General features: G+C 39.7%; 1 protein-coding gene across 1 annotated transcript in view; it reads right to left on the reverse strand.

Annotated features, from left to right (window-relative positions):
• Window positions 1–9,004, reverse strand: part of MAD1L1 (mitotic arrest deficient 1 like 1) — a 392,177-nt gene extending 383,173 nt beyond the window's left edge. The window contains exons 1-7 of the mRNA XM_009645922.2: window positions 8,855–9,004; window positions 7,402–7,542; window positions 5,522–5,701; window positions 4,060–4,184; window positions 3,295–3,376; window positions 1,909–2,039; window positions 614–728 (exon numbers count right to left, since the gene is read on the reverse strand). Of these exons, the coding sequence (XP_009644217.1) occupies window positions 614–728; window positions 1,909–2,039; window positions 3,295–3,376; window positions 4,060–4,184; window positions 5,522–5,701; window positions 7,402–7,542; window positions 8,855–9,004 (924 nt within the window). The remainder of the gene's footprint in view (window positions 1–613; window positions 729–1,908; window positions 2,040–3,294; window positions 3,377–4,059; window positions 4,185–5,521; window positions 5,702–7,401; window positions 7,543–8,854) is intronic.
• Window positions 9,005–10,235: the final 1,231 nt, after the last annotated feature.

Raw genomic sequence — 10,235 nt, forward strand, 5'->3', positions numbered from 1 at the left:
TGGAGGTATTTAAAAGAAGGATAGATGAGGTGCTGAGGGACATGGTTTAGTGGTGGGATGGCAGGGTTAGGTTAAAGGTTGGACTCGATGATCTTAAAGGTCTTTTCCAACCAAAGCGATTCTATGATTCTATGATTCTATCTCTTGACAACTCGCTGTATGCTTGACACAGGGCGGGGTGGAAGCAAGAAAACTTCATTCATCCGAGACCACATTCTGGCCCTGCCAGCATGGGCAGTAATCCAAGTGCTATCAAGGCTCTTACCACATGCCTGTTTGGCAACACTGTGTCTGGGGAGAGCTTAACGCCAAAAAAAGCATGCAGAAGAAAGGTAAAAGAGAAACAGCAAGGCCAAAAAAAGGCACTGTGATGAGATAGTTCTTTACAGAAAATATCTAGCCAAACAGTAGATATCCTTTTGCCTTTTTCACCTTCATTGCCATAGGTTCCCTCATGCTGACATTTAAGTTTGGGAATGCCTGGTTGGAACACATTAATTGAAACAGGTGTCGTATCTCAACTCAACACCATGCAGGAAGAGCCTAAAAGACAGGACAGGCAACAAAGGAAACCCCTCTTCTGCTCATCCACCAAATATTTCCAGCTCCTCACCTCATTTTCCAATTCAACAGTCACTAGCTGTGCTTGGACTTTCTCATAGCGTTCCAGTTTTCTTTGGAGACCTTCTACCTCCTCTTTAAGCAATCCGTTGTTTTCTTTCATTTCCCTACCGTGAAAAGAGAAACAATGATTAAAGAGCCATGCAACTCAATGCACTCTCACAAACTTCACAAACCTTCACTGCAAAGCCAGTGCTACAAAAAAACGCAATTTTATTGAAATGATTTTTTTCTACTCTAAGTGCCATCCTAATTATGTCCAAACAACCTGAAGTTTTTTTATCTGCTTTACTGATTGGCAAAATACCATGAAGGATAGCAAAGGACTCCCAACTCTGACCTTCAGTCAGGCTGAGCCCAGGGTTGGAACGCTGCAAGCAGTAGACACTCAAGCTTTTTGAGTACTCTGTGATGATGGAGCAAGCATTGCGACTGCTTATTTTTACCTTAATGGAGGAGTGCAAGGGTGAGATAAAACTGTTTCCAAAAAAATATGACCTCTAATCAGTTGATATCATGTTTCTGTGCACAAAAAAAACAAACACGAGGAAGATTCCAAGATAAACAATTTAAACACTAACAAGAACAAAGCCAAGGGAAATTATTTAATTTTAGAATAAGAAAAAGCTAGCAAGATTACTCATGTAATTTAGGCTTTTTTTTTTTTTAAAGATGCACCAAAAGATGGGAATTAAGTTTACTCTAAAAAAGTGTGTGTGTGTATAGATATACATTTAAGGCAAGTTCTTTCATAGTACATAGGAATTTGATTTTTCAAATTAATTGTCACTTCAGCAACCCAGAAAGTCTACTCTACCAAGGGCTGCATCAGAGTGCTTTAGAAATTTAAACAAAAGACTTTCCAAATATGCTGGAACAACAAGGCCTTTAAAATAGTGGTTAACAATAATTAAGCAAAACCAGTTATTACAGAAACATTCAGCTGTCTCCTCTCTCTAGAGGGATTTCTTTCCCAAACCTGTATAGAGTTCATCATTATCTTTAAACATTGAATTTTGTTCTAACAAATAGGTATCACCATCCAGAACAATCAATATGCTCTCGCTGTGTTCAGGAAGATTACCCAGATCTTGTCAAAACCTCACATCTAGCAACCATCACAACACTGCTCAATGCATACACAGTATTTACAGGAAATATTTAAACTTCCCTCTAAGGTTTCACATATGGAAACCAAATAGAGGGATTTGGAAGTGCATATAGTGCAATTGTAGCAGGTACAAAAGAACACAAGACAGCCCTCTGACAACTGAACCCTTCTTTCACCTGAAGTAGGCATTTTCCTCCCTGAGTTGGCGTAATTCCCGCTCCATTTTTGGGAAACGGGCCAGTTCTGCCTTCATGTTCTTGACAATTAAAGCATCATGTTCCTGCTGGGAGAACTTCTGTTCCAAATCCTGGAAAACATGGGATGACAAGAGGACAGCGGTGATTAACTTGGAACTCGTTAGGAGCTACTTCTCCATTGTACTTTTTAAACTTGAATCAATGACTCAAATGAAGTTGGAAGGGAACTCAGTAGGTCATCTGGTCCAATCCATTGCTCAAAGCAGGGATGACTCTTGTTCCACTTGTAACACCTGGGCTGGCCTCTTCTCTACACCTGTTTCCCCTAAGTTCATAACAAAAAGAGATCTCTGCTAAGCATTAAAAGGACCTTCCTCTACTGACTAAACCAAATCTGTCATTTTCTTGTCCTCTATCCCTCCGTCAATGAGGTGTAGAGAGGGGCACTTGGATGGCCTGCAAGAATTAGGAATGAAAAGAAACATAACCGTGCATTTTAGCATTATGGTAAATGTTGCTTTTTTTCCTCGAAGAAAAAAAAATAAAGAAACTTTATGCAGAGCTGTATTGCAGTCCCAATATCCCGTTTCCTGACCTTTCCTTTCAATGGAGGAAATCTCTTCTTGCAGTCACAGAACTGATAATGAGGCTGGCTCTCACTGTAGCTTTGCTTTACAGCAACCGCAGGCAACGCCACTATTGGCACCCGCTCAAACCAAAGCAACTCTCCACATCTACCTCTCCCAAGAAGGTAAGGCAAGTGAAAAAGATACACTCCCACCAACCTACTTGTTAATTTGAAAGGTCATAAAGCACCTTTATACTCACATTTAAGTCAGTGTGGTTTTGAAAGCTTTGCAAGTAATTGCACTTTCTAAAAGAGCTAAATCCAACTCCAGAGGAAGGATTTTCTGGGAAGCAGAAAAGTAACTGTAGCTGCTAGGTTCATCCTCCACCATTTGAAAAAAGACTGCTCTAGAAGCGTTCTTTTGCAGAGCAATCCTGTGCTCTGGCACAAGATCAAGCAGAGCATTCCTCCAGAGCGCTGCATAAGGATATAAATCACCTTTCTATAGAGAAAGCATGGGTGGATTTTTTTTCCAATCAATTGATACAACAAAGGTGAAGAGTGTCATGTTACAACTAATTGTAGGTGGCCTGGTCCATTCAATCGCATTTCACCAACTTCAGCTCTTGCTGGCCACCAGATCAGATTAAGATGACAAAATAACCTTTTATTTCTGCAACAGTAATTAAAAAAAAAAAAAAAAACCAAAACAAAACCACAACATAACACTGTTCTGTTCTCCCAGAACAGAATTAAATTAAAAACTAAAGCTTTATATAGGCCACAAACTTTCTTACCTTAATCTTCTGTTCATATTCTGCCAGCAGGGATTGGCTTGCTTGCAATGTCTGGATCTGCTGACTAGCCTCTTGCCATTTTCTATTAGATGTAGACACAAAAGGCATTTAGCACCCAGGAATCATGTACCAGAAACAACCTACATGCAGAAGTATCTCTGACAAACATTTTCAAACATCATTAACAAGGTATATGGTACTGTTACAGAAGATGTCTCTCATGCAGTTTCATACTCATACCATCTCCCTCTAATTCAGAGACAAAAATACCCATTTTAATAAAAAGATGTATCTTTAGAAATATCCAAAAATCAAGCCACCTTAACTCTGAAACCAAATATACACTCACAGTAAATAAACAGCACCTCTGAAATTGAAGAGTTGACCTTAGTAAGCAAGGAAAAACACTCATATCTTTCAACAGCCCCTCAACTATGATTTAAGGCTTGACATTTTTGTTCTGTTCAGTCTATAAAGTTCAGATTAGCCTTTCCCACCCACATGCCTTCTGTTAACTCTCTACCATGAACACAAGACATCATTGAGATTTTAAGTGCAAGGGGTTTTTTTTTTTTCTCAGGATACAATTAAATTGCACCTCAGAGCTAGTTTCAAACAACAGTTATAACCTGCACATCCAGATCAAAGAACCCCTTTGAAGAGCAGAAATCAAACACTGTTGAAAGTTTTCTGAGTGACGACGTCTGCAAAAGACTGAAGTTTTGTTTGCCTTTTTCTCCCTACAGTCATTCATCCCCTGCTTACTTATGTTGAACATCCAGCTGTTCCATCAGTTCCTGCTTCTGAGAGTCTTGGCTTGTCATCTGCATCTCCTGATTCATTATATTCCATTGCAGCTCTGATATTTTCCCTTTTAATACAGTGATTGTCTGAATTAATGGAAAGAAAGAATAAACACACACGGCTATGACTCTCCAAGGTGGACATTATAGATGGTGATAGACAGAAATCATAGCCAACTAAAAAGTACAAACACTGAATCTAGAAACAAACCCACGCTCTTGCAAACCTTCAGACCTGTAAACTCACCTCAAAAACAAAGGCAAGAGAAAATCATTTAGTCGCTTTCATCTGTCACCCAAATTGTCATTTCCATTAACTATTAAGTGGGTGACCTCAAACTGGCATAAAAAACATCAAGCTTCAAAGCTAGGTGATGATAAAACACAAGTATATATATTAAAGCAAAAAATTATCCCACAACCATTCCAAATATATTTTGTCTGGGTTTCAAAATTAAAAATGTCTGGGTTTGCCTCAACCAAATACCCGAAGTATTACACTTCCCTTAAAAGTAGAGGCCAGTGGTTTTTCAGAATTTTGTTCTAAATGTCTTAACTCTAAAGAAAGACTCACAGGCATGTTTCAAATAGCCATTACTCAGCTCCCTTTAACAGAGAGCAAGAGAAAAACCTCAAAAAATTACATTTGTAGCATGTTTTCTAGACAGAGAAAGTTTCTGGTTTCCCTCACATGCCATCGCTGTCTCTCTGTTTTTAATCACTGATAACCTGCATGTTCAATCTGTTTACCTGATTTATCACACAGATACCCTTCCAGTGACACCTAAGCAGGAGGAAGGCTTAAGGACTTAGTTGTGAATCAACAGCCACTGGTGCGGGAAACCAAATTGAAGAGAAAAGTTACAAATGAACTAGCTGAACTTAACAATAATGATACCTAAAAAGGTTGAGAAGATGGTCTGTTCATCCAAAAGAACTGAAATTATTTTCCAAGCATTTATTCTACAGAGGAACACCATAGGCATTTAAGACACTTTGAGAAGACATACTTTGTACATAACTTGGCCTCATCCACTTCACAGTTCCCTCTACTTCCCATCTGAACTCCATCATTTCAACTTTCTTTACTCGACGTCATGTAACCTGACATCTAAACCTAAATGTTATATATTGCCTTGCACTTCTTTTCTCCTTCTCCATATCAAGCTGTCTAAGAAATCTCTTCTCACTGTTAATTAACATAGCCACATCTTCCAACCTGCTCGCTTGTGTCTGGACTTGGTTAAATTCTATACTTTTGATAGCAAAGATGCACACTACCAGAGTTTATTAATTTCCAGATGATGTACATAGTGATTCCAACTTTATATATATTTTTTAAATCAGAAAGGGCATTTTCAATTCACAAGAACTGCAAAGTCACCTGAAGCCATGAACTGATTATAAAATTACTCTGTTCTTACTTCATTAGCTTCTGCTAATTTGCTCTCCTTCTCTTGCAGCTTCTTACTCATTGTCTCCATGCTCTTCTTATAGGATTTGTTCATCTCCATTTGTTCTTTCAGTTTATTTTCAGCTTCTGTTTCCCTTTCCTGATATTGCTTTATACGTGTGAGCAGCTCCTGGTTACGGTCAGCCTCTCGCTTGCAGAGAAAAAAATAATGCAAAGAGACATAAGAAGAAAGTAGCACAAAGGTGAAGCCGTTTTCATTTCCCCTGTCTCCATTCCTCATTACTGTGGTCACCGAGGCATCGTCATGAAGCAGTGTTACTCAGATCATAGCTTTAACCTTTGCACTAGCAAGGGCAAAAATCTTACCAGCAGCAACTCAGTGTCAAGGAACTACTACCCAGGGGAACAGAGCTAAAAAATTAAGAGACAGTCTTCCAAATCTCTTAGACCAAGACACGAATATGAGAATACAGACTCCACTGAACACTCTCCAGCAGATCAAAGATGAAAACATTTGATGCTCCCATTTAAAGCTGACCCATGCATAGCAAACTGACTTTCAGAATCTCAGATCTCAACAGTTGGGTTAATAAGACAAACTTCCCTCTGTAACTTCTGGAAATTGTATGAGGCTATTTAATAGAAAAGAAACAGGGTTTAAATGCACAGTATTATCAATGAATACAATAAATATTTTTGCACTCTGACAACCTTTCAAACACCATTTCAGTTTATCCCTACCACAAATTGATTAACACTTACTGAAAAAATGTGTAGTAAATTGCTTTGCTAATCAAAGCAAATCGAGACACAGATTTACATAGTAAGCAAGGATTATGCAAAGCAATGTGAGGTTCCTAAAACCTTTATCCACATCATTCAAAAAACTGCAGAATCTGAGCAGGGTAATTACCACAGTGCTGGATTAGTGCTGCTCCCTTTTTTTTGTACCAGTATTTCAAGAGGTTCTGTGACTGACTCAGCTACATTCCAATTTGAACTCTTCATGGCTTAATCCCACATCACCTGACTTCAGACGAACAAGGAATTTAGTCACTGACTTGCTATTTCACAGCTATACACTAAATCTGTCACCCAGCAGCCTTGTAAAATACAACAAAACATGCTTATTATTTTTTAAAGATGTCTTTTTAAATAATCAGCTGTATACAAGACCTTTATTATCCTACAAAACCCACGGACCTGCTACTTATTCCAGTAACATAGGTAAGCTAACATATACAGGCATAAACCCAGAAACCAATAAAAGCTATTAGTCCCCGAGTGAGGCTCACTGTTTTATCAGTGCAAGCTCTCTTGTGTGACAGTGCATGGTTGGCACTGCTGTCATTCCAAATAATTACAGTCACACAAACTAAATGCTTGCAATTGTGCCAGCAAAAGTTTAAATTCATCTGGGAGAAAAATGCTTAAATACTTCTGGGAGAAAGAAACAACAAATCCCTTTTGTTATTGCTACTTCTGACAACTTCAGAGCTAAACTAACAGAATCTAGTGATGAGATCGTCAGTTTGTCAACTGGAACAAAACAGTTGGTGCTGGGAACTCTACACCCACACCACCACCACGATGTTTGCAGTAAATGCATTTCAGGAGCATTTACTACAGATTTGCTGAAATCTTGCTCTGAAGACAGAGTGCCTGTTAGCAGTTGGAGAACACTAGGCTTGCTCCTGGACTGCATCTTTCAGTTTAGTTACATCCAAAAAAGTCAATGATACACATTCTGAGACACACTACTGCAAACCAAAGCACGGCACGTAAGAAGTCAAGAGCATATCCCTAATCCAAGCTAAAACATAGTACATGTTATGTTGGTGTTTTAGCTTGGATGTTCTGACTCAAGCCACCTGCAAGTGTCATACTTACCTCATAGTTTCTGGCATTGGTATTAGCTGCCTTCTCCAGCTCAATGCGAGCTCGTTTGTGGCTAAGCTCCATCTGCATCTTCTCTCGTTCCACCTGCAGCAGCTGGGATTTGGAGTGGATCTGCCCAGCTTGTTCTTCCAACTGGCCAGTTTATGTGTGAAAAGGGACATTACACACCATTAACAGCACAGCAATAATACCGTTATCTCCTACCCTGTACTATTCAGATGATGCTTGCATGCCATTTTACAAATTACAGGGAAACTATCACCACATTTGTGGTACTTGTGTTCTCACATCAGCTGCATATGGGGAAACCAAGAGTTCAACAACACACTCAGAAACCCACATCAAACCAATGTTAGTTGGAAAAAAGTGATTTTCAAGTTCTTCATTCAGAATTTCTCATTCAATCTGTAGAAGTACTCTGACAAAACGTATTTCCCTATCTAAAAAAAAAAGTTAATTACAAACTCCCCAAGCCTCATGAAAGTAACAGCAGCTAATCAAGAAGCAGAGAACATGTTCCCCATGAAATTTAACTGCTGAGCAAAATAACATGTTTTTCTACTACCTGCTACAACATTACACTTCTTTTTGTCATTCAAATTACCTTAGAGCACAGACAATATTAACAGAATACCTCACATGTAAGCAATCTTCACTCACCACATAGCTAATGAAGACTCTAACCAAAGCGAGCCTCCTCTAACCATCTCTGAAAGCAGAGACATACCACAGACAGAAAATGCATGATTTTTTTGTCAACATACCAAATGCAAACCAGATTTACATTAAAAAGAAAGTAAGCTGATTTTATACTTAGAGACTGAAATAGAAATTATATTAAGATACAGAATACAGAAATTTTATTCCAGCTTAATAAACAGTCCTTATGATCCAAGATGTCAACTTACTCCATGCTTTCTGAGCATAAGGCATCTTACAGGAAAAAGTCAAAAAAAAACCCCATGGATATGAACCAAAGCGGACAAGAAAGCACAACTGGTTAGCACATCAAAGCCATAGCACAATGCATGTCTCCTGTATGTGTCCAGGCAAAGAAACTTTAAGGAAGATTTGTGAAAAAAGGTGACAAATGACTTACTAGAAAAATATTAACAGATCTAAAGCTCCTTTGTTCAGCAATATGAAAACAACTTACAATTTAATTTCCTGAGCTGGTACGCAGATATAACAAGCAGGGAAGAAATTCAAAGGACCTTTCTTGAATTTTTACAAAACAGAAATGAATGTCTGACACTTTAAAAAAAATTAAAATATTCTAGAACGTTCACCAAAAGCAAACTTCCATTACAGAGCTTGTATGAATATAAATTTTTCAAAGAAAGGTCAGATCTTAATGAAATCAATCCCAATTCCTGGACTCCAAAGGAGTCTACAACGACACTGAAGTGATACCGCAGGCATCACCAATCTGAAGACACCTCACCTGCATCCTCTGCTGGTATTGAATCTGTAAAGAGCTTTGGGATGATCCTGGTGTAGCCAGCCCAGACACCCCCTCCATACGCTGTGAAATAAAGTTGTTGAGGGATCTCAGGGTGGAGAAGACAGTGGTATTATCTTCCAAGTCCTCCATGGTTCTGGAAATACACAGAAAGTCATCAGCAAAACATTCAGAGCAACCCACAGTATACTGTCTGCTTTGCTAAAAAGAGATACATCACTGCCCTGAGGAAACACTAAATACAAGGTCTTCCAATTTACAGGGTACAAAACCCAATCTGCTAGTCACTGCTTGGATCCACATATTATTGATGGGATCAACTTCAACCAGAAAACGCTATCCAACCAGGGCTGAAATTGTAGGTCTCTGACATGAGAAACCAGTGCAACAGAGCCTGTTCTTCCCTGAGCTTTCTACCTGAAATGGTTTGACTTTATTTAAATACACATTCCTTTTCCCCTGAATCTCAGCCCATAAAATGTGCAAATAAGAGCTGTTGTAAGTTACACAAAACTGAATTCTCCTTTCCTATATAATCAAGATAGATTCTGGGATACAAGTTAACACTATAGAACATGAAGATCTACAGCACATAATCCTGACAAACAGCAGTTGTTCCTCCTCCTCCAAACATTTGAGGCACGGAGAGAGAACTAATTCCATACCAGCAGCAAACCCTACCTTCTACACAACTTGATTCTGGTTTCCAAAAAGCACTTTGGAACCCAACTTCCAGCAACGAGACTTCCCGAGTTCACAGATGGCTTCCGTAAGTAAAACCGTGTCTCCTCGCTCACATAAGTTTTTGCAATTCTTCCTTCAAATTTGGAAGGGTACTAACTAAAAGGCCAAGGAAAAAAATCAAGCCTGGAGCTCAGAAAAGCCTGCAAGGTTTCCCCAGAGACTTCAGGAAGCCTTAAGCAAGCCCCTCTCGTGACCGCATGCCCCACAAAGCTCCAGAAGCACAGAAGAAGGTTCAGAACCAGGCAAGGCAACTCACAACATTCGCGGAGGCTTGTACCAGAGACACAGACTCGGGGCTAACTTTCAGGCTCACATGCTCTCGGGGTTATAACACAGCAGTTATTCTTCGGATTTGTATCACCGCAAAGAAGGCACGTCATAGAAACACAGTGGCAACAAACCGGCCACAACCCGAATGAAAACGTTTATTCGAAATAAGCGCTTCGGTACCACACGCAAATAAATTCGAGACCGCTGCCAACAGGTGACTGGGCTCCAGCGAACCTGTATCAAAAGCAGGAGCAGCGCTGCTAAGGACGAGGCGGTGCGCGCCCCCCGCCCCGGAACACCCTTCGGCAAAGGCCCCCTCGCAGGGACCGCGGGACCCCGCCCTCGCCAC

Source organism: Egretta garzetta, unplaced genomic scaffold (assembly GCF_000687185.1).
Source record: "Egretta garzetta isolate BGI_Z169 unplaced genomic scaffold, ASM68718v1 scaffold299, whole genome shotgun sequence".
In the NCBI taxonomy this organism is placed as follows: Eukaryota; Metazoa; Chordata; class Aves; order Pelecaniformes; family Ardeidae; genus Egretta; species Egretta garzetta.